This window comes from Aulonocara sp. 'chitande type north' Nkhata Bay, linkage group LG15 (assembly GCF_057382095.1).
Source record: "Aulonocara sp. 'chitande type north' Nkhata Bay isolate Kocher_YH1m ecotype deep benthic linkage group LG15, A_spYH_male_GT1.1, whole genome shotgun sequence".
Lineage (NCBI taxonomy): Eukaryota > Metazoa > Chordata > Actinopteri > Cichliformes > Cichlidae > Aulonocara > Aulonocara sp. 'chitande type north' Nkhata Bay.
The window spans coordinates 21,254,359-21,279,935 of record NC_141358.1 but is presented as its reverse complement, the minus strand read 5'-3'; the positions used below and the strand labels follow the sequence as shown (position 1 = coordinate 21,279,935).

Here is a 25,577-nt window from a genome sequence, read left to right as displayed (position 1 = left end):
AACTTATTAAACAACATGTTATAACATCTCCAGATGTTGCAGTTTAGAAATTGGTTGTTTTCCCATGTCCACATGGTCCATAATCCCCATTAACTAGTTTTCCAAGACACAATATAAAGAAAAGACGTCAGCCACTAATCCTGTTTTTCCACATCACACCGTCTAAAAATGCGTACTGACCTGCAGCTTGTACTGGTTCAGTTTGCAGCTCAGTGGAGAGCAGATGCATTAGCGGATGAATTAGACCCTCAAGTCTGAGGCCCTGGTATTCAGTAAGAGATGGGTTGTTTTGAGGAAGCGCTACTGTCTCAAGTGGAGCATCTCAAGTACCTTAGGATGATGTTCACAAGTGGGGGAACAATGGAAAGTGGGAGAGCGACAAGTGGGCTTCTACAGCATCTGCAGTACTGCTAAGTTCTGGTGAGCTAAGGGGCATAGGGTTTAATTAACTGGCAGGGCTATGCTCTTACCATAACCTGTGGCTATGGGTTGTACCAGAAGAAAAAGATCATAAATACAGGCTGTAAAACTTTGTTTCCACCGAATGCTGTCTGGATTCAGACTACACAATATCAGCTGATTGCAACATGGAACAAATGTGTTCCAACAGTTCATCCTTCTACTCGTCGAGCATAAAATTCCAGACCAACAAAACCCAAATGAATTTACTAAATAACTTTGTGAAAAAGACAGAAAAGACAGACTAACTGTGGTGGTGGTTACAGGTTACACATGTCCTCGCCTCCAAAAAGTCCAATTTAAACCTACAAAAGCCTTGTAGGTTGATAATTGCACAAAGGTTAAAGGGGGAAAAAAGAGTTTTCCTCAACTTCAGTGACCTTGACTAATATGAGCTGATGGAGGAAATGTGAAAATCAATGAATAAGAAGATCACCAGGATCATAAACGTCACCACTGTGTTTTTTTTACTGGAAATCCCTAGCCAGCATTTCCATCCTGATGATATCACTTAAATTTAAAAAGCCAATAGGGGAGCAACGAGGAGCTCATCATGTCTCCAACTCTATAATCTTCTAACCTGACACATTAACCATTACAACAAACAACAATATTGTGTAATCTCAGTCCCGCCTTACACACAGAATGACTGATGTAATGTGGTTCAGGCTCCTTTAAGCCTCAAAGATGAGGTCATTTAACTACATCTGACAAGACAACATCTCCAGAGAAGTCACAGGATGCAAAACAGAGCTTGAAAAGAAGGTGACTGGACTTCAAGTTTTTTGAAGATGTTTCACCTCTAATCCAAGAGGTTTCTTGATTGTTTCACAGGATGAAAGATTAAAAACAAAACAAAAAAAAACTTAATCCAGTCGCCTTCTTTTTCAGCGCCTTAGACTATCATGACCTGTACGACTGAGAACCTACACAGACACGACGCAACAGCTAGTTTTCAACTCTCCAGAAGAGCTGGAGGCAGTGGTGGTTGTTAGTTTTTGATAGCTGTGTTTAGATTAATGCTCCCATGATGCAGATAAGGAAAAAAAAAAGGACGAGTGGGTGGATAGTGTTTACCAGTTTCTGGCATTTCTCATTGTTGCAGACCTCCTGAACCCTGCAATTTAGGGTGAACTCGCACTAGGCACAGTCAGTGACTGTCCCAAACTCCCACACTGGCCTGTGCTCGAACAACACTTAACGATGCAGACCCAAGGATGAGTCAGTCTGCCTCAGCCTCTAAACACATCACTCCATTTTGCACACTGTCCTGTCAAAAATGTGTTAATTACTTAAGGCAATTTTTACACAACAAGCTGTCACTGAGGAAGTACTGGAGATCTGTGCAGGGAGTTTAGCTGAACTGTGCTGGACACACCTTTTCAACAGGCCAGACTGCAGCAGTAACACTAGTCAAAGGAAAAGCTCCAAACACACAACAGCTAACAAGTTAGCTCAGCTGAAAAGGGAAACTAGTGAGCTTGTTACTGGTTACGATGTGCTATCAATGTCAACTCTGTATGAGATCACACAGCCTCTGTACAATGTAACCATATGAGGGCTGTGCAGTTTTGGTAAAGCAAAGCACGCTGATGAGTTACTTTTCTAAGTAGATAGCCCTGTAATGTAACAGATCACTTCATGATAGTAACAACACTGTAAAGTGAAAAGGTACCTTTAAAAGTAACCGTGTGTGTGTGTGTGTGTGTGTGTGTGTGTGTGTGTGTGTGTGTGTGTGTGTGTGTGTGTGTGTGTGTGTCTGGAGGATATTCCAGTGTATTGGCAGTTGTTTTATACGACTGGCAAAAGCTGAGAGGACAGATAGGAGACAGGCTGTGAGCCAAGTTCACCGTCACAGTCTAACACACACACACACACACACACACACACACACGCTGATATAATAGAGCATCTGCTGCTACTGTGGCACTCAGTCTGAAAGTAACTGAGCTGCATTCCTTAAGCTTTCCTTTTCAATCTGCCATTCCTGTGAAGTGGGCATGGATTTTTCTTTTCCAACTTTTAGTCATCTTCATTTAAACAGGAACCAAAAAAAGAGAAAATGTGTTTAAAATGTGCCTTAAAGGTGGGATATATAGCATGCTCCTCGTATTGGAAGCTGTTACAATGTTTACTGACAGCAGTGGTGACCCTTGTGGCAATGACAGTGAACTTAACTTTCCACAGCCTCTCAGGAGGATGATAAAGGTGTTTATTACTGAACTCGGAGCGTCAAGGTTGTATAGTGCAGAGAAGCAGGATTAACGGTGTAACAATTCTCAGACGACAACAGAAATGGCGATACAAATGTCCCATCTCACGATGAGTCCCATGTGGAGTTGTTAAAGTATGCTAGTCTGGCAAAACGGAAACATGACTTTGGAAACATTACACCTCTAACCATGAAGATCAAATATGAGCTGTGAACATCACGCAGTGTCCTCAAAAATAAAATCACATATTAAACTGTGACAAAAGCTCAAACTCTGTTACTGTTAACGTGGGTTTGATGGAATTTGCTGCAGCTGGAGGAACTAAACCTAATTTAACTCGATTTTAATTTTAGCGAGAACAAAGCAGATTTTATGGTGTTGATGAATGTGTTTACTGGGAGCGTGAGAAGGTGACAAGATGGGTTTACAGATTTTTAAGAAAACTTACCCGAGCAATGCAGTACTCTTTGGGGTTCTCCTTCTCTAGTCCATACTTCTCCAGAGCCTCCACCACAGCAAAGTCAGCTGTGTCTCTCGTGGAGAGGAGGATGGTTTTATACGGGATATTGGGCTTCAGACTGTCAGCGTATATCCTCAAAGTGCCTCCTGCAGAGACGGAGTGTGTTAGTTCTGAATGCAAAAGCACTAAATACTGTTTCACACCTAGTTCTAGTTTTACTTCAGTGAACTTGGGTGTTTTTCACCTTTAGTTTCATTTTTGACTGCATTTAATATAGCCAATGTAATGGTGCTAGCAGACTCCCACTTTACAAACTTCTGTCACCATCGGTTCTCGGTCTATCATTTCTTGCTTGACCTGGACATTAAACTTTCTTGCGTACACTTTTAGATGAGTTTGGGGAAAAGCAATAACGTAATGCTTATAACAACTTTCATCTGGTGGAACATGTAGCCATGTAACGGGGACGTGTCAACTGAAAATGATCACCTTTGTAAATGCCACAAAAGAAGGCTTCAGCAGAGCAAACAGGATTTTCATTACATAAAATAAGGGTGTTTTGTTTGTTTTTTTAAATAGTGCTTTCTGCCGGGAGAACGTCACCGTCTAACCACCGGCCGTCCTGCCTCACCGGCTGTATGTGCATGCGGACGGTGGTTTGAGCCGTTTTTAAAGCCGGTTCACTCGTCCATCTGTCTGTCTGGCAGAGTGATTAGGTAATGCCTGAGTCACACGCTGAACCAGTCAGCATGTTTGTTTCATTCATTCGGCACGTCCGCGACGTATGTCTGTGTGCGTAAACATGTCAGCGTGAGACGCTCCAACGGCATATGGCACTTCTGGGAAGCAGCTGATGTGGGTGTGAGTAATTAGCGATGAGCAGTGAAAACAATTTACTAACAACAAAAAGTGGGCCGCTAATCCGCATGTTATATAAACACCACTCCAATAGATGTGCACACCTGCTTTCACAGAATTTAACTTGCTTTCTCATGCCCTTCCACACCAGATAAGGAGCGACAGTGAACTGCGACGTTCAGGTCACGCTGCAGATTATCTCCAGAGTTCACGTCAGGTTTCCTTTAAGCCATACAAGGACATTCAGACTTGTTTTAGAGCCAATCCGGGTCCCTCTCTGGCTGTGCCATTTCGGTTTGTGACATAAAAAGTCAGTATTCACAGCTGATTTTCATATTTAGGTCAATTTACTGTTTACTCCAACAAATACCACCATGAATTTTAACATTTAAGATTCTGGGGGTTTTGCAGTTACTCTGACACTGGATTGAATTTGGTGGCAATACACACCTGAACAGTCCAAACCAGAGGTGCTCATACTTGTTGATCATCAGTGAATTTGTCGATTTGATTAGCAGCACTTGGCTGCTACTTGCCCTCTTAAGTCCTATGGAAGCTGTGACTGTGGACTCTAGAGTCCTGTGCTCTCTTTTCCACATGACTGTAACAATATATCAGATTAGCCTTTGATGTTGACGGTCTCATTATTTTAAAGTAATACCACCTGCAAACTGCCCACGTGAGCCAATGTGTTCTGACTTCAGTTTATTTCCAGTGAGCAAAAACTTAAATACACATGGGATCATTAAACATACCGTACTGCCCTCTGAGCTCCGTCTCTTGTCTCATCATTAAAAAAGTGAAACAAAACACTTTAGCAGTGTTCAATTAGTCTACATTTTGGATTTAATGGCACTATATGCTTTTTAATTTTAACATAAATGAGGTGCAGGCTATCTAATTGGGAAGGAATGTGTTTGTTATATACCTATTGTTTTTTTCCTCTACCCACCCCTGAACTAATACACCTAGGAGACTAGGCACAGTTGGTAATCCGAGCTCATGTTGGGATTAGGAGAAAAGGGTCTGAATAAACTCGTAAACAAGATATTTGCAAATTCTAAGAAGTACCTGAGTCTGGCCTCCCATCGCTGCTCATGAACTCCTGCATGCGTTTCTCCAGTTTCTGCTGGCGTCTTCTCTTCATCACCACCTCTGGGTTGGAGATCGTCCTGGTAAAGCTGGTCTCCGGCATGTCTTTATAAACCTCTGCTGCCAGATTTTCTCTAAACCAAAGAATAAATGGGACAGAAAAAGAAACGCAGGGAAGAAAAAAAAAAAGGAGTCAGATGAAGGAACTGAAAGGTCAAAAGTTTAAATCACTATTCTGTCATTTTCTGTGCTTTTCCTCGCATTAAGAAAAAGAATCTCTGAGGACTGTCAGGATGTAAGATGAATGAGTGCGTTACCCGTCCTCGCGACTCAGTGTCTGATCGTCTCCATCAGGGATTCGGGCGAATTCCTTCTCCCTCTTCTTTTCCTTTTTCTTCTCCTTCTTGGACAGAGTCCTCTTGAAGTTCTGTATCACGCCGTCCTTCTCCTTCTCAGGCCCGTTACTCTGACTCTTCTAGAAAAACAAGAGAGTGAGGCTGAGTGATAAAACTGCTATAGATGCACTCCTTTGTGGGTGAATAAGTGGCACATGAGCAAAGTGAGCAAGGAAAAGAAGAAAATCTTCGGCATCTTTGTGACATTCGAGTACGCCAAAATGTCCAAATTTGACTCAGGGCCCAAAGGGACTTTTAAAACCCACTAAAACCTGAGCACCTCTTACAAGGTCAAATAGGCACGCTGCAGTGCTCCCCACAGGCTGTTAAATTAAGACAGGTAGTTGCTGTCTTGCTCTGCATCGTCAGTGAGCAGGAAGACAAACTACACCTCCACCTGCTCCAGGTTCTGATCAGAGTGGTCCTGTAACTCCCTACAGTGAAATACTCACCACCTCTTATCACAAATAGTACTGATTAGTGTACGTGTAAACAATAATACATTCCACTTTTAAATCACAAAAACGTTTGGGAGGCTGGTTGAGGTTGCTGGTAGAGCGAAATTTTATGCACATTGAGTCGCCGAAAATTGAGTTGTACACTTCACAGATTTTTACGCTTCATCATTTTCTAATTTTTTATTACATTACAAATTAAAAATACATCATTTATTATCATTAAAATTGGTTAGGGTTAGTGGGATAAAGATATAAAAACTATAGAAAAGATCACAGTTTGAAGAGACAACCTGAAGGAACAGCTGAAAGATATTAAGGACCATAAGTGGAACCTGGCAGGAAGCCAGCTGGTACAAAACATGAGAGCAAATGAAAAATACCAAGAAAATTCAAAAAATTTAAAACTTGAAAAAGATTAAGGAGGGTTGCTAAATATACCCGAGCAGCTCAATGAAGTAAAGTCTATGTGTAGGAAACACTATGTTCCATTTAAAGGCAGTATCACATATAGAAGTAGCTTCCCTATTGGAAAATGAAGCTGAGTACAAGTCCTTAGCCAGTGAGCACACGTTTCAGTTTTTAAAGCCAAATCAGACACTCACTCGTCACATCTGGTCTCAAAATACCTGGATGGCTTCCTTGAAAGCCCTTCATTAACCAAGCAGCATCCATCTTTTATATACAGTCTGATTATATTCTAGTGGCAGCTGGTGCCTTTCCAATGCGCATTTGTATCTTTGTGATCTTGAAGAGCTGAACAAAGTGATTTAAAATGATTCGTTTTTCCTTGACAGGCTATGGATGAATGGAAGAATAATTCATCTCGCTAGTAAGCCTAATGATTAACAGTGAACACTTGGACCGAACAGTCAGAGCAGCTGACCTTGGGCAGGATGTCGTTCTCATTCTTCAGGACAAAGCGTCCTTCTCTGTCGTCTTTGTTCCAGTTCAGCTGCACAACAAGAGGCTTCTCGTCCAGGTCCAGCTGACGCTCTTCTAACACAGACACAGAAAGACCAGTTTACCTGAGAGCCATCCATTTCCTACTCTCCATTTTTACAATTAATTGGATTCTGTAAAGTCTGTCGCGCTTTTCCTTGCATCAGAAATCTGTGGGACTCACCGCCACTGACATGGACCTCGTACAAGGAGTATTTTGGTGAGGACAGCATCCTCATGTCTGGTCTGAACTTCTCTGCTAACGTTTCAATGACATCCTGCGTTGTCGCTGTGCTGGAGACTCTGATGCACTTGGTAGCAAAGTTACCGGCGACCCGGTCCTGGAAGTAGAACCTCATCACGCCATGGAACTCCAGGTCCTTTTAGAAAAAACACAGGAAGAGAGTCACTAATTCTGTTTATACAAGCCGCAAATTACAAAAATACACCAAACATTTACATTCAACACAATTGCGTTTACATGCAGAGCATAAACAAATGCTTGGATATTAACATTGAAGACTGAAAGAAAATAGGGCATAAACAGTAGCTCAGACGTATTATTAATGCAGGATGGCGCTCTTAAGGAGGCTGTTCAGCAGCCTCGACTGTGGCGGGAGAGCAAAAATGCAAGGCTGGCTGAGATCCAGAGAGCCGAGTGTGTCAGCAGGTTGTGCGACGACAGGAAAAGAAGGCTGATCAGTTATTCACCGATATGGACTGTCAGCCCACATGCATCAAGTTTTGAGCACAACAACTTACTTCAGTGACATCGGTTATTAAATAGACAAGATGAATGTTTGCCGTCCAAATATCACATTAAATACTGAAGACATCACAACCATGAGGCGTGTCATTTCGGATAAACTTTACGTATACGTGTGAAGTATATTTGAGGTCATAAGTGAGCGTAATAGGTCCCTTTCAAGCAGTTCAACACCGATTAGTTCCAGTTTACTTTGAATTAAATCTTAAATATGTACTTAAAGTCATTTGTATATAATTGGTATCAAATGTTATTTCCAATAACCTTCCTGATCTGCACACTGATTTAATGTGTTCCAACTTACTTATCTACTTTATCTCAGCACACTGTGCAGGTCTAAGGAAACCTCTGCAGAACACACACAGCCTGTGTTACACAGCTACCCAGGGCTATTTTCTCTACATGTGTACAAATCCACTGCCTACATTTAGACATTTCCTTCATCTGCTACAGAGTGTACTACAGAACAAGAATGTGTAAAACCTGATGTATGTACGCAACGCTGTGCTGACGCAGCAACTGTAGCTCGCAGCCTGTGCACACACATGCATATGTTATGGCTCAGCAGTAAATCTGCCTCATATTTCATCATAACCGCCACCAGAGAAAGATCTAAGGTATTCAGGAGCTTGCCAACATTGCATAGCTAGTAGCTGCTATTACTCTGAAAAAGTAGGTGATTGTATCTCACTCTAGGGGACAAAAACAAATTGAAAGCGAGAGACAAACTTGTGGAAAGATATTCAAGTAAGATGAAGGCAGCCATGAACACATAAAGCCATATATAGTTTCTCACAGACGCTGATTGGTTTCTGGCATCATGGGGGGGGGATGCACGCCTTCTTAAGTGCAGCATTAAATGTTGCCACTTTAAGGTGAATGCCAGGACAAGTGGATGAACCTGTGGAACAAAATGCAGATACTACTCGAGCACCATGGTCCAAGTAACGTTTCATGAATAGTGATGTCATTTTCAGAGAACCCATTGGTCAGGAAGTGACAGTTACATATATTCTCAGTGTACAGAGTAAGCACTGAGAGCGTGTCTTTAAGGTTTACTTCATAAGAAATTGTTACATTTTATTATGGCAGGAAAGATGTTGTGTCTTCACTGTGGATCTCCTAGACCGCAGATATCTTTTCTGTCAGCATGCCAACAAAACAACTCGCATGCCAGCTTCTAATAGGGGATGCAAACAAACAAATTCAACCATTTAATCTGAGGCTGAGGAGTGTGTGCAGAAAGACTTCCAACAAAAGATTCAACTACACTAATTCTGCACAGTTTGTGGACTTTATTCCATATAGAAAAAACAGGAAAATAGAAAAAAAAAAAAAAAAGAGGCCGACAGAAGTGAAAGCGTTCCCCGCCTCGTTCTAACTCGCCGCCTCCCCTTCCCCGTCGAGTGGAAACACTGAGAACAGTTTCGATAGGCAAGGGTGGAGTCGGGAATGTGCACGCGTTGTGATTTACTGCTGGAATGTGGGTCATCGAGGGCTGCCGTTGTCAAGCTTGCGTAACTGTTGGTTACAGTTACCGTGGAGACACTGAGGTTCAAACAAGGCCCAGCTTAGAGCGAGCGGTGGATAATTAACACACTGGTCAGTACAACGGCAGACACCTTCTGGGGCCACTGGGAACTGTTAAGGGCAGCCACGTGTAGTTCAAGTTCAGTGCACCTCCAGATGATGGTGCATTCCTGCAAAGTCTCATCTCAGCCATCTACACCCCTAAATAATCCAGCCCTAAACTCCTGAAAGTCATAATCTTAAAGTTGTGGACCAGTACTGACATTGCGTCCACTCATTTCCACAAGTTTCCAAGGGGGAGGGGATTTAATTAACTAACCAATCATAAGAGACTAAAGCAGCAGCATCTAACATCAGCTCAATTTGCACCATGGACATATTACTGCACATAGAGCACACAATTCATGTGTCCCTCCAAAATACAATGTTTGGTCGCATAATAACTAAACCATGAATTACAATAAATTCATATTTAGTCTTATAGTTATAATTTTTTTTGTTTGTTTATATACCTGCAGTGTATAACACAAAAAACATCTTACTAAGTCAGAAGCATTTCTTTATGTCAATTGATTAAAAAGTCATTGATTAAACTCTTGAAATCAAGCTGTCGAACATTTTAAATACAGGGCAACAAGTGAGCAGGCGCCCTCATGTTGTCCTTCGCTCCAACATCCTGAATACTTGCAATAAGGACTGCTCGCAAGCCCGATCCAGTAGCGCCATGGCTGCGAATTTGGGCTAGCAGCACTCGCACAATGGCACAGCTGCAAACAGTTTACAATTAAGTTTATGCACCTTACTCCCCCCAACCATCAATGCTTTGATCTACAAACTGCACACAACTACACATTTAAATAATTTGTAAATCACACTCAGCTTTCACAATCCCTTTACTTTAATAGTTTAAAAACCAACAGTGTACACAGTAAAACAACTAGTAAGGCTAAAAGCTCCGTCTCCAGTTTGAGTGCTGGGTGATAATCTGTATATAGTCAATACTCATATACTTCCATGCCAACACACTTGTTCTGCAGGAAAGCTAAAACTGGACTAAAGTGAAAACAGTTCAGCATGTTCTTCCATATTTTTTTTCAATGCCATCCTGTCTCGTGCAACAAAAAGGCACGCAGTGGCTGTGTGAATATCAGTTCCCAGCTTCATAGACCTGACATGAGTGCAGCGTTAATCCGGTGTGTAGGCAAGTCTTCTTTAAGATCAACTCTAAACTTAATTTTGTGACCTATTTCAAGCACTTACTTTGCTAAAATAATAAAATGTGCAATTATTTTTATCTTTTCAGCTACTACAACCTGGCGACCCTGACTTTGAGGCTGAGGAATGTTTCAAATAATGATCTAGTGATTTTATGGAGGAAAAATTATCTTTGATATTATTTTTGGACAGAAAAGGAAAGAAGGGCAGGCAAAGGAGACAATACCTAGACACAGGACTGTTACTTTATTGTCCTCCACAGTTGACAATTGTCTTGGATCAAACCAGATTACAGGAAATATTAGAATAAACAAATAAAATTTAGGCAAAAAAAATTCAAACATATCAAATAAAAGAGCAGAACAGGAACAAATGGCTCCGTTTATGCTTCTGCAGCTTTCACTCCAATAATCCCCAACAGCTTTTTCTGTTTTCTTCCATGTTTCACAGACAGCACATGGTTTGAGTAGAAATGCTAATGCAGCAGTATACCAACAAACAACAGCCCGGATAAGAGCTGCTGCGCTCCGCCTGTCAAACGCACGCAGTCCCACATTTCCAGTCGAGTGATGGCAGAGAGGAATCGGCTGAGGTTTAGGGGAGTCTTTGATGTTCCACTAGTTCTGTCAGCGTGTTTATATATGCTGGGTCGACATATGCTCTATGTACACAAATTAACTAATGCCATGTAATTACTGCATGTTAGACCATATGTGGCACTACAGAAGTTTGTGCATCTGTGTAGTTCCCTTTCTTCACTGTGTCAAGCATCAGGGAATGCTCGCGTACACAGAGTGAGTGTAATGCAGGCCAATACCATAGATAGCCGTTACATTTTCAATTTATTAAGCCCCTTCAATTCTCACACAAATAGCAGATGAGCTATGTCAGACTTTAGTTGTTTCTAGTTTTGATTTTTGGTAGTGTCCTTGTCATTACTGATAGCATTCAGGTTGCACGGGTAGTCTGGCTCCTCCAGGGTGGCATAAGAAAGTTTGTGTCCAACAAAGACTCAAGAATAACTGTCGTTATATGAGAGCTGGACAGGGTCATTGATAGGCATCAACACCTCACCTGGACTATATCTACTTTTTCCCTCCTTTATTACCATCTTGCTACAAAACCCAAACAAACCCTTTGTTTGCATATGTGCAATATTCCTAATATGTTGTGAAAAACACTGACACATATTTAGAATATGTAAGGAGGCTCATCTCTATAAAATCTCTAAAAATGTTTTTGTCATCACTTTGTTATTTAAGTATCTGTGGCAGTAAATCCTCCTCCTCCCCTTGTGTTCGTATTGGATAAAATCACAATGTCGTTATTAGAAGTGAAAACTGAAAGTAATTTAGTCACAGCAAGCTGTAGTATTTCTCTACTAAACAATCTCTCACATGCTCAACTGTGTGAGAGCGTGCAACTAACAGCGACAGTGGAGGGAAACCATACTGCGTGAGAGATAACCTGGATTTTCAAATCCAACTGACTAACAGCTCAGGTTCAAAGGTCTCTAAGGGAAGAGTTCGAAGGTCACGTCTTTGTTTGCATGTGTAAGTAAGTTTACTTCACACTGCAGCTTTTTTTCTTTTTTAAAGAGCTCCCACCTGGTGCGTGTCTCATGTGTGGGAGCAGTGGATTAAACTTTAAGCCAAATGTAGTGTCATTACCGTACAAGACTAAAAATAAATAAATGATACAGCAAATACTTCACCCTTTTAAAAGAAACAACATTTTCACAGGGTATTAGCCAAGTAATTTTGTAACTTTGAATATCAGTATGTAAGCACTTTGAATAAAACCAAAAATATGTTCATAACCCTAAAGTAATATTCAGAAACAGTCACATTAGAACTGCAGACCTAAAGCAAGAAGCTGATGTCTGATAACTACTTCTTTTGGCTGCTCCCTGATTTAACGCCACTCACCCTCTCTCTTGCACCCTCTTTGGACACACCAACCCTCAGCATGCCCGCTCAGTAAATCCATAAATCTTCTCTTTGGCTTTGCTCTTTTTTTAAATGCTTCATTCCTAATTCTGCTTGGATAAGTACAAGTTAACCCCCTGCAGTGACGGTATTCAAAGAGGGACAACAGGACAATCTGGACTATTAGAAAGACGGTCCAGACCAACCATATTGGTCTGTTGGCAAATAAGGTGACAGGAAGGAATTTAAAACTTTATTAAAACATTTCATTATTTTAATGGCACAACAGTAGGAAATAAAATCAAATTTAAAAAAAACATGTTCAAAACAATCCTGTAAACCTTCCTCCTTGCAAAAGATTTTTGATGAGCACACGTTTGTCCAGTGCTGCCTGAGGTCAAACAGTAAACTGGAAGCATGTTGTACAGGATGTTACAGTCTCTCTAATACTCATCATTAACTCAGTGTGCACCCTCAGCAGAAGTTATGAAACAGTACTTCCACTTTCTGTATACAAGGGTCACTGGTACACAATCCAAGAAAAGAAAACAAGTCAGTGTCAGGAGAGTTTCTGAGATCACTAACCTGAAGGTTGCTTAAAAAAAAAAAAAAAAAAAAAAAAAAAAAAAAAAAACTACAACAACAAAACAGCAAAAAGATAATTTGTCTAAAAATCATCTGTATTGATGTGGAATGCAGTGGAAACTCTTGGCTCCGGAGGGGCAGGTGATGTTGTCCATAACGTCATAAACCATTTATAATTTTTCCAGCATGATAAGAAACAGCAGAAATTCATGCAAAATGAAAATAAAAATTAAAAGGACTATTTTCCCCCACCAATTACTTTCATAAACTTTGGAAGAAAATCTTTTTTGTAATTACATTTATTTATCGCCCAGTCCTGACTGAATACATGCATCCCTAACTCTCAGCTTGCTAATATAGTTACTCTTAATTATTAACCCACGTTCACATTATACATATGAAAACCAATAATTTATATAATTTGTGTGCACGGTTTCAGGCTGCTAGTATAACACAACATGGAACAACTATGAGTTAGCCAGTCAAAAACTTTGCCTTTCTCCACCTAATGGTAATGGACTTTCATCAAACGTTTCAACAGACTGCTCGTGTTTTCATCAGGTTTTTTGCTTGTAAAAGCAGTGTCAGCATCGACTCTAGTAAAGTGCAACCACACTTTTTAGCACTCAATTCTCTCCACCTTCCTCACAAAGACCAGGGTGAGGCAAAGTTGCCCCGCCCTGACAAACACAGGGAAAAACTCTACCAAGAAGTAAATAGGGAAGCATGCATCGTAGATTCAAGTCTTAAACAGTAACAGAGGTGGTCAGATCAAATGCGAGAGATAACTTATGTACCAGGACCCATTTAACACCAGGTTTGGGTACCCATTCCTACTGACATCATCATGTCTCACTTTCTTATCATCCTTTCACATCTCTTTCTCACTATTCTCCCAAGTAAAAGCAGCACGGCCTCCGGAGCCTTCTTAAATCTGCCCTAAATAAATGTAGCTACAGTGTGTGTGTGTGTGCGCGTTATCAAGTGCTAAGGAAACTAACCAGACCTCCACGTAAACCACTCCTGGGCTCTGATGTGTCTCTGCTGTGCTGAGACTGAGCAGAGCTGCTGTCTAAAGATAACAGAGATACCACACAGTACTCGGGATAAGATGGACACCATTCACAACCATGCAGGTAAACGATTCCATACTCCTGGTTCCCATCTTTCAATTCTCTGATGAATCCATTGGCTGCAGGCAAACACCGAGATCTAAATGAGATCTCAAACTCGTTATTCCCAACAATTTACAGGAAGCTCTCTATATAAATGCTGTTGCTAAAAATACAAAGCATCCATGGCTCATTGGTTTAAGTGCTTGGGTTTTCTTGAAACTAACATTATTCCAAAATATCATTTAGAAAAGGTGTGATGCCACAGTGCTGACATAAAAAAGATAAAGCACTCCAAAAAAATATCCACAGCTGAAATCTCGAGGAGAAACCAAAAAAATTATTAAGCCAAAACCCAAGTTTAAGGCCAACATGCACAGCTCAAACCTGTACTCGAGTTGCTCAGCATCAACTTAGATGCCAGAGGAGGCCATTAAGAAACTTTTGAAAAGTTTATTTCCAAGCACCACCTTTTTCCAAGCTTTTCCATAAAGGTATAAAACTGTTAATGGGAACAGTAGGTTAAGTATGGCAAGTCAACACCGCAGTAAGTCAACTACGAAACTGGTGTCCTGCTGAGCCTAATACACTGCTGGAAACCCTTTGTAGACTCAAAATAACTACCTGGAGTTGTTATGAACATGACTGCCAGGAATGAAACTTGTTTCTAAAAGGACTTTAATAATACATGTTGTCATGTATGATTTTGATGTCTGGATAATTTTCTGTTTGTAGCAGTTTTAATTAAAATGCTCTTGTTGCACGTCTGTGGCGTGGAAACCAATCCAGAGAGAAGTGCAACAAAGAACCCCAGCTGGCATCCAATCTCTCTTATAGAGCGTGTATCTTTGACACTAGGACACCTCAGAAAACACTTTTGACACCAAATGTAACACAAGGACACCAGCATTTTATATTTGTTACCCTTTTTATCTGAATGGAAACATGCAGGTGTGCACTTGAACACACCTGTTATATAAACGTCTTGCAGACAGTAAGAGCAGGGCACCATTTCCTGAGTTTGGCTTTATTATACATCTGCTGCACCCATAAGCAGTCATTTCAGCTGGCTCTATGTCTGATCTCAATTTGGGGAGGCTCATGCTCACAGGGATGGGATTGAACTGCAATATGAAAACAATTACAGCCAATAAAATGTTTCCCATTACTTGGTCATGGTCAATTTAAGGTCTCAGATAAATTCTAAGGAGTCTAAGGATAAGATCTCACCCTCTATTGTCTTTCTGAATTTGGCATTGAGGAACTTTTTGGGATAAAACTGCACACTTATCACTAGATTTGCAGCCTAAAAAAAAAACAAAAAAAAAAAACCTCATTCTAGGCAGCATGTGTCCCTGGTTTGGACGGCTTACAGCTAAGCTGCTATGTTGCTGGACTTCAAAACCACAGCTCTGATCCCCACCCTAAAATACAAATAAACAAAAACAAAAGTGCTTAACACTGTGATTTCACCCTCTCTCATACTGCAGTCGTGTTTATAATTAAATACCAATACTGGCAAACCAGAAAAAGGTGAAACCCCTAGTTTCCATGGAGACACTGAAACTTAAATTTGGATTTTTTTAGTTTTTGGCACTGAAACGATGAATTTGAAGCAGGGAGGAGAAGAGCTTTCTGGGTGATGGCTGTTTAAAAATGAGAACAGATTCCAGCTGCTGTGCGTCATACACACACACGAACATGAGCCTAATAAAATGAACTGAATTCCTGAGTCAATATTGTTGCAGCCCCACCTGCAGAAACATGGGGGGATTCCTCCCTAAGCCAGTGTCTAAGGTCAGCTGGACCGAGGTTTTTAAGGCAGACGTGGGGAGGGGAAAGTCATCCGAGCGGGGGCATTTCAAAGACTTCACGGCATACCAAAGAAGAATAAAAGACATCAGGAGAGGGAGAGAGGTGAAGACGAGAAACCCTGAAGCAGGAGAATTACTTTCCCATTCCTTTAAATAGCCATGGGATGTGAGGCTTACACGGCATTATCCTTGATATCAAATATCTCACTGATACTTGCGGTTGCAGATGTAATATCAGAAATCCCATCCTCTCCTACTTTTCTTCCCCCACTTGAATACAAGTTAAGGACACACCCTCAAGCAAGCTCTCGATAAGTGTAAGAATAAAGCTCAGTAATAAATCTTTAGGACCTGTTTTGATGGTGCACTTAAATTTAAGAACATTTTAACAACTTGTTTTCAGGGATAAACGCGACATGCTGTATATATGGGCCGTTTTGTAGGTCCATCAAAGGAGGAGAACAAGATGTCCAAAAAGCAAAGCCGTGGGTCACATGAAGAGATAAATCCTCATTTAACTGCTGAGCTGAAGGGCAGAGCAAAAGATTAAGCAAAAGTGCTAGAAACGCACCACTTGTTATTCCAAATGTGTGGAGAGAAACAGTAACTCAGAATAACTACGCTGTAAATATGAGTGTTTCCACACACTTGCATCTCACTTAGGTGGGCTGCCTGGGTATATTTTGCAATTTGTATTTATTGTATATATTTAGATTTCTTAGCATCAGTGCTAGTATTGGTTTTCTCTATTAAAATGTAGGGAAATATTTGTCAGGGGCAGTTATTACAATGTAAACAGCTAATCAGTAGCCACGTAAACATTTAAGTCTCCCTAAGCTTAATGTGCAAGGATTAGAACCGAAGACATTTCCAAAATGTTTTTATTTTAGTTAGCTTTTTATTCTTCTTTGCTACTACAACTACTTTTATTTCAAGTCATCTATAACAAGCTAGCCATTCCTGTGTCCCATTACTTCACATCCTTGAAAACAATCAGCTGGTTCTCCAGTGAGTCTCTCCTCCCAGTCAGATGGACTCCAGCTCCCCAGTCACAAGCTGCAGCAATCAACATTTATTCTTCTGCTTTGGAAATCCAATGCAAGCTAGACAGCTACTCTGACAAGAGCCTGTGTTAGGCAGGTTGGAAATCTATTGGAAACATTCACTGTACAGTGATTCTGGAATAACTTCTCTACAAAACAAAAACATTCATTTTTGTCAAACATCAAATATAACTGGGTAGTTTAGAAGTGTGTTGGGGGGTAGCATTTAAGAAATTTGGAATAAAGTATAAAGAGACATAAACCACATGCTGACTCAGTTATGTAGACATCACAAGTCTCAAGAAACACTCTACCAATGTCTACACAAATGCCTTCCTCCAATCGAAAAGCAGCAGTGAAATGGCTTATTTCAAGGCAGGAATTCGGCACGTAGAGCACCACCATTTGATTATGTAATGCAGGACTGTTGTTGATTTACTGCTGGCCTCTAACTTTAGAGAGAAACACACAAGACCCATAAGGACCCCTGTTGGGATTAAACTTTCTGACCAATCAGGTGATGGACGCTTAAAAAAAGTCCCATTTTCAAAATACTAATAAATCAAAGCTGAAAGCATTAAACTGGAATGACTGTACTGTTGTAGAATTTCCTGCAGAGCAAAAACAAACTGAACCACCAGGAAAAACAAAGCCATGCAGCTGAGGTTTGTTGTCCTGAATGAATGACTAAAAGCACACATTTCCTCTGTGGCTGCAAAGAAAGGCCTCTTTGTTTCAGGTGAGTTTCTGCTTCGGTATCGGGCTGCCCAGCCTCCATCCCCCATCCATCCTGCCCACCCAGTCATTCTGACTGAGTAAAGCATTGTGGGAAGGTATGGCATAAATTTTCTGGACTCGTGCAGTGATGTCTGGCCACAAATCAGACCTGCTCAGCACCTCAACGCCTCCATCAGCAGCCCAAAAATACCCCAAAATAAACCAAAACAACCTGACAAGATAATCATAAAAATGATTTTTCCTTTGCTTTTGCAATTTTTACTGCAAAGTTCTCATTTGACTTTCCTGTAAATGTAAAAGGCGTGCTTGATTTGCTATGTACAGGGCTTTCACTCTTCCCTAAAAAAATCTTTTTTTTTTTTAAAACTCATTTACCTCAAATGACAGAAAGACTTTGGTCAACAAAGCTATCTAGAGCGAGATCTACATAGCTGGGCCCTTCAAAGTGTCATTGTTACTGATGTCCTTGTGAGGTGGGCTTTATGGCTAAAAACGTTTGCTAATCAGGCTCTAGCTCTCTACCAACAGCTCTTTGCTTTGCTTATTTAATCACTGAAATTATCATTGGAATGAAGGAAATTCCCTGCAAAAATGTTTGGTTCCTTTAAACTGTCAAGCAGTCCTCACATGATGAGGCTCACATGGCAACTACTGTAGCAAACAGCTATGTTTCACACATTTTAACATCTAAATTAAGGGCTGTTCATGGTGACTGGTTTACTATTCATTCAAAAGAAAGAAAAAATAATATGGGGGTTAAAAAAAAACAAAACATTTCTCTTACCGAAGTTAAGTCTTTTTAAACTGGTAATCAAACAATATTGGAAATGTTGCTGAACTCTGTGACACCTTGCACAACATGCCAAACAAACAGGTTATATCATTAGATCACTGAGCTTGGCTAACTTAGGAGCAGAACCTTGCCTTCTATGCACGTTAAATTCCACACGCCTTAGCAGACTGATAGGTTGGACTGTCTATCTGCCTACCTACCTGTATTATACTGCTAAAGTGACGCCAATCCACTAGCATACGTCTGGCGTTCATCACCTGGTCAGACGCCCTCAAACAGTCCTGTGACAGTCTGCCTGCTACCCGTTCAGATGCAGCACTCATTTAAAGTTTCTCTCAGAGGCTATGTTTGTTTTGCTTGGCATTGTGTTATTATCCAATGTCTTCCAACAGCTGACACACTTGGCACTTAAACTGCAACAACAATATATGGTTGTCACCAAAATCTCACAGCGTACCTGGACTTGCCTCGACACACTATTTGTGAACCAACATGAACTATGGAAACTGGCTTGTCTATATTTTAGGAATGGGCACTATTCTATATTCCATATAAGACGCGTGGCCTGCTAGGATTACCTGCCATAGCTTGAACTGGACTTTTTTTTTCTTTTTAAGTTCCAACACAAGACTTTGTGATGATTCCTGTCGGCTTATTTTTTGTGCAGCAACATCTAATCTCACCAGCAGGAGAAAGAAAGAGCGGGCATCAGTTGTACCGTTCATCAGACAGAAGCCGTAAAAAAAGGGCATAACCTTAAGATGCACAACTTTAAGATCATCCTCCAACTGATGTGACATATGTATTCAAACATGATCTTAGTGTGATTTAATGCAAGATTAAAATCATCTTAACACACCAGAAATTAGTAAATACAAAAATGACAAAACAAATTAAAAGCAACAGCGTGACGAGTGCAGTGCAATTATGTTGGTGTGCAGTTGGAAAAACTGCTGAGGCAAAGCGCAAAAAGCATGAACAAAGCTTAATTTGCTATAAAAGACTTTTCACAATAGACTTTTTCAAAAAAAACAAAACAAAAAAAAACCGGGGGGGGGGGGGGGGGGGGGGGGGAGAGAGAGAGAGAGAGAGAAGATGGAAAAACTGAGCCATTTTCGTCATAAATTACTCAAACCTCTACACAATGAAAGCTGGCCTGCATGTGTGCCATAAAAACAACAAAATGGGTTTCTGTCCTATCACTCTAAACTCTGGTGGAAACATTTAAAGCAAGACTCAGAAACTAACTGGATAATGAGAGGAAGCATTCACTTTTGCTCCATTTACTGATATTTTTGCTCTCATTCACAGTAACTACAAAGGAGGAGAGAGAAAGAGGAGAGGAGGTAGAACAGAGACTCCAGAAACAGCCAGAAAGGTCACACATGCTCTTCGCTGTGTTTGTGTGCTCGCTGTGTATGTATAAGAAAGATCAATAAGAGTCTGCAGCAGTTTACAGGGGGGCTGGTTAAACACTGTACCTTGTGATCAGGGCTATGAAGTTACACGCAAACACACATACATGTGCACACACAAACGTGAATGTGTGACCTTAACAGGAATTTCTGAAGGTCCCAGCGTGCAGAGAATAGAGAAGCACTCATAAGAATCCAGCGTTCAAACACACAGAGCACACGACACGCTGACAAACACACTCGGGATGAGGCGCTGAATTATGCAGGTCCGCCCATATCTCACTCTCACAGCCTTGGAGTGACTTTGGTGCAGAGCAGGAGGGAGGAAGTGGCGACAAACTATCAGGGTGACCAACAGACCAAAACAGTCTGACCGTGCAGATCGAGCTGAACGGTAAACAACCTGATAAACCAACAGAGACTGCCTGAGAATCCCACGAACTATATTTCAGCCAATCCAGGATGTATTCATCCAGCCAAAATTACACCCAAAGTGCCCACATCTTTTAGCACAGGAAGTTATTTTTGTCCATTTTCCACCATATCTAAAAATCATGGAAAGATTAGGGGAAATTAGGCCAAACAAGAAAAACTTTATTGCACATTTCACACACACAAAGCATGAGCTGCCACAGTGCGCAGCCTCAACTTTACAGATAGACTTTACAGAAAGCAAGTAAATTAGTTTTAACAGTATTGGTAGAAACCCAGGAAATAACCAGTCTGATCCAAGTAACCTGAGGGGGTTGAGAGCTTTAATGGTGTATGGTCAAGAGAGGTCAGAAACCATGGTGTGGAGGTATGTGCTGGAACTTCATGTCGGCCTGGGTCCTTTAGGTGCAAACTAGATGTGTTCCTGGTGACCAATTATTACAGTCAATTAAATAGGAGTGGGGAAAATTGTGAGAAATTTTGACAGTTTTTCCAGTCTAATAGAAAAGGTTAAACTTTACCCACCCATTTAGGAGTCAGTGAAAACTGATAACCATATTCTTCAGATGATGCTGAATGTGTTTTGCAACATCTATAACCTATCACACTCTCACACAAACACATACACACACTACATCTGTAATGTCAGTAGTGCTAACACAGCAGCCCTTTTTCCTCCTTGCAGGCCTGTGCAGATGGTGGTTACACACTGATCCAGCTGAGTGAGTGGTTGCCAATTTACCCTGAGACAACCAATCATTTTCTACACCATAATAGTGTATAGGAGTACTGGTAGGCAAGGCTTTCATATTTCTTTCTACCTTGCTTGTTTACGACTACAGCTGCAGTCCCGACTAGTGGGTGGTGGCTGCTTAGCACCTTAGACGGTGCATGGGTAAAAAGTCAGCACTGCTATTTCACTCGATCTCAACTGACTGCAACCCCATTCAACACATTTCTTTAATATGATTGTTTTGTGTCCTCAGTTTTTCAAACAAAAAGTTTACATTCAGTGTTGCTCAATTTATAAAAGTGAGTTCATCTATGCCAGTATGACCTCCTGAGGAAGTATTGGTGGCTTCCACAGGGGGCCTCAACTGTTGCTCCTAAGGCAAATATTAAGTTGAATTGTGCATTAATTAAGCGTAACTAATTAGTACAACTGAGTGTTTTTGGTGCTGACAGGGAAGATAACACTCAATTTACTAAAAAAGTTCATAGTCCTTGAGTTACCAGTAATATCTGGTTTAAGATTTTTAATAACCACAGAGGTCGTCCTAATTGCTTAATACTGGTGGAATCTCCCAAGCCAATTACCTCCATAGTGGAAAAAAAATTAAACAAAAATTAACTCGAGGTCATTTAAGTATTAATGGTTTTCATGTGACTCTGAAATTTAGCAAAAAACGGGACATACTACATACAAGGATTTGTGCTATTGCTTTCCCTGTGGCTTGGTTTTAGGATTTATAATGGCTTGATAGAAAATTTGACAGCATACCGTGTTCAAATTCCAGACATTCGTTTAGAAAGTCAGCATGAAGTCATATTTGGCGAGGAAGCAAACTTGCAGCCAGGCTGGAAAGCCTAAATGAAATACAGACTTTGTTATCGACAAAACAACTTAAGGTCTAGCAGAGCTTTCAGCGGGCTGCTCGGTTGTCATGTCAGGTTGAAGATGTTTTCAGAACTTCAGCTCAAAACAGCAGGTTGTCAGACTTCAAAGTAAAAAAGAGAAAACTTTAAGGAGAAAGTCATCCATCAGGTGGAGACTGAAGACAGCTTAAACTTCTGGGAGAAGGCAGCAAATGGACTTGAGCTAGAGTATGTATTCCAAGGTAAAGAGTAAGCTGTCAAGATTTTTTTTTAAGTAAAAGCTATTTTTATTTATCGATTAATATGCTCTTAGTTTTCGAATGAGTAAATGTGACTTGTTAAAATGTTAGTGGTAATCACAGAATTGAAGAAATTCAAGGTGACAGTTGCTTAACTATCTCAAAGCCGTAAATGTGCACACACTTTTGAACTGTTGATTCATTTTCTGACGATCAGCTATTCGTAGAACGAACTGGAAGATTTTACTCATCCAAACTCATCCTTAAGGCTACTTCTGGCACAGCAGGAGAACAGGTTAGAATACAAATCTGCTGCAGAGGTGATGAAAATCTATTTCTGTAACAGCCCAGTACATTACGTTTAAAATATTTTTGTAGATATTCTGGTCAGGTTGCTTTTCAATAACCTTTCTCTGAGTAGTGTCAATAGCATACCAGTTCCATATGAAACCAGTGAGAGCTGCCTCTGAAACAAACTTCCCTGAACAGTAGCCGGCTGCCGAAGGAACCCAACACCAACAAGCTACTGAACGCCTCCTGGGTAACCTCCTAGACGGGGTGTCGTATTCCCGCAGACCTGGTAGGTAGGCTGTGCCTACTTCTCAGGTGTCATGTGGACAAACAAAAGAGGGTGACAAAATATGCTACTGAGTATTATTACGTTTATAAGGTCATCAGAAATACGGCTGCTTTTCAGTCCAAGTAGAAGTAATTCAGTAAATTCAAAGGAAGCTCCCTGCTAACAGCAGCTTAAATTTTAGTTCTGGAAAGCCTTTCAAAGAGCAAGTCTGGCAAAGTAAAAAGGTCACTTCTTTTCTTCCTCCTCATCATCCACTTGTGAGCTGCCCCCCATCCGGCAGCAACGCCCAGCACTGAGAAATGAAGCCAACTTGGATGTCTCAAAAAACTGCAGTTCCTCTAATGGCCACTTGAAGCTGTGAAGTTCATCAGTCCCATGGAGTCACATTAAAAAGGCCCCAATTATATCTATGTAACTTGTTTACACCCAGATTTCTTTTTCCCCCTCTGTAAACAATTTCTTACATTATAAAACCTATTTTATGGCTTTTTCGTTTTTGTTTTAATAATTCTCCCCAGTGGATTTTTTTAGGGCTCAAAGTTGAGGTGCAACAGCTTTGACTGGCAAGTCTACTGATACAGGCAGCTGTAACTGTCAGCTGTCTGTTAGGGCTCAATACGACTACAGTGAATTTCTCTCTCATAGTGGGCCATTCTGAAGCAACTATGCAAGTAAGCATGTGTATTCTGCGCACAGCATAGGCGCAGAGTCTGTGTAACCTTATTTGACAAGATCTCTGCATTTTCTGATATTTATGAATATTAAATATCTATTATGCTTGAGTACATTAACCAGCCAAAACCTATTAGGGCTTTTCAAAAGGTTCTCTAGACAGGAAAAATAAGTCAACACAGACTTTGTACCAGGGAGCCTGCAAGAGTTTGATATTTAATGCTAATCTAACTGAACTGGGAATTTGCTATGTTGCATATCAGCTGACAATTTGAAAGATGACAATCAAATCAAAACAATAATCTTTTGATCAAGCATCAGAGAAAACTTCAAATATCTTGTTTTGTTAGACCATAACTCCTAAAACCTGAAGATCTCAAGCTCAAAATGTCTGAAAATATTTTACAAGCCATTTTACAAGTTATCAGCAAATGCTTGTCATTCTATGTGATAATTTAAAGCAATATATAGGAGATTTTTTAAATAATAGGTTTTTCAGACAATGTTTTAGGGTTGTTGTAGCATAACATATGAAATCTAGTTAAAAGTTGTAAAATTTGTAATGCACCCTGAAGCTTTTCAAATCAAATCCAGGGTGTGTGTGTCTGATTTTAATTTGTTGGCACTTCAAACCCAACTATTATCAAAAATTACTGTGCAGAAGCCTTACATTTTATTCCAGCTGGCATTTAAAAAAAAAAAGTCTTGATGAAAGTTGCAGATATCCTGAAACTAGTGCAACTGATGCCACAAGTATCCAAATTAGCACATGACATCATCTGGCCTTCACCAAAAATACAGTCCAAAGAGGAGACACCGCTCGCCTGAGCTTCGTTTCCACATGTGCAGGATTAACGGCCGGAGGACACTCCAAGCAGAAAAGCTCCACATATTTTCCTCTGCTTGTATAAAGTGGCTGGTACCGACAGTGTTATGTGGCAATCTCTGCCTCTGTGCAGTCACAGCAGGCACTGCCTCCTTAGACAAACAACTGACCAGGAACAGAGGCCTCTCCCCGTCTACACACTCATACAAACACGCTCTCAGGCCACACATAAAAACATCTGGGAGAAAGGAAGTTAGAGATAAATACATTCTTCTCCCAGAATCCACCCTAACCCTGAACTTCCAGGTACACACAAACACAATCTGGGCTTACTTCACCTGTGTGAGGCCAAGTCACACAATACCACTGTCCTGCTCTCTGTTTATAACTGTCAAAGCCAATCTTATGAAGCAGGGTGGACAGCTAAGATCAACAAATATGACCGGGTGGAGCAGGGTGTAGGGAAGTCCCCAACATACTGAGGACACCCACACAGTAATATTGTATTTCTGTTTAAATTCTCCACCAGGTTCTTCCAGGAAGAAGGTGGGGCTGAACTAAAACAGGCAGAGGACAGGGTGCAGCTCCACTGGGGGGTCCAATAACAACCCACAGATGAGAGGAATGGACGTAGGACATACACAGGGTCTCTGCAGCAAAGTCAGTATGTTAACTTAAGGCTGCAGCACATATTGCAAATCACAATTAAAGCTATGCTGAACCTAGAGTCACTGTTTTTAGTGGTTCAAAAGTAGCTGGATATACACATTTAAGAACAGCAAATGACAAAACAAGTCTTCTCAGGAATGCATTACTATGGTTTTACTTATTGCAGAAGCTACAGCAGTTTGTGTCTGCTTCTCATTGCCTCATATTTTTTTCTGTAGTAATTAAGAACAAATTAAAAAGGAAATAAATATGCTGAGTAAGACTGCAGGAAAATAAAACTGTTAGTACAGCTTTTTAAGTCTCAAGTGGTAAGAAAAAGGGTGAGCAATCCTCTGTTATGCACCACAGTTACTACTATCGGGTAGGAGGTACAAGGAATAATCTTTGCAAACTTCTTTTATGCCAAGAAAGCTTTAATGCCTTCGAGTACAACTCTGTTGAACAAATCCAGACCATAGGAGGAGGTGTGTTGCTTGTATTTTGTGTTGCTTTGATTTCTGGTGATGACGTTACCACTTCAGAGCACTTTATTAGTAATGCATGTAATTGTAGCTGCAGTGTCTTTTTGTTTTGGCTGTGGCACAATGGAGACTTTATCCTTTAACTAACTAGACAATGTTAACTTACTTGTCAACACATAACAGAGTGTTGAGCAGGTTATGTGTTGAGAGTTTCAGTTTAAAACTGACTTAGAGCAGCATGTTTTTCCCCTGACAGCACTCTCAAAAACTCTCTCCTGAAGGGATACAC

General features: G+C 40.7%; 1 protein-coding gene across 18 annotated transcripts in view; it reads right to left on the bottom strand.

The window, feature by feature from the left end:
* afdna (afadin, adherens junction formation factor a) overlaps nt 1-25,577 on the bottom strand; it is a 118,829-nt gene that overhangs the window by 71,470 nt on the left and 21,782 nt on the right. For 13 of the 18 annotated variants that reach the window (XM_086264909.1, XM_086264910.1, XM_086264911.1 and 10 more), the window contains exons 2-6: nt 7,059-7,254; nt 6,819-6,931; nt 5,400-5,557; nt 5,062-5,216; nt 3,121-3,278 (exon numbers count right to left, since the gene is read on the bottom strand). In XM_086264909.1, coding sequence (XP_086121035.1) covers nt 3,121-3,278; nt 5,062-5,216; nt 5,400-5,557; nt 6,819-6,931; nt 7,059-7,254 — 780 coding nt within the window. The remainder of the gene's footprint in view (nt 1-3,120; nt 3,279-5,061; nt 5,217-5,399; nt 5,558-6,818; nt 6,932-7,058; nt 7,255-25,577) is intronic. The other 5 variants (XM_086264915.1, XM_086264925.1, XM_086264926.1 and 2 more) reach the window with 1 other exon arrangement.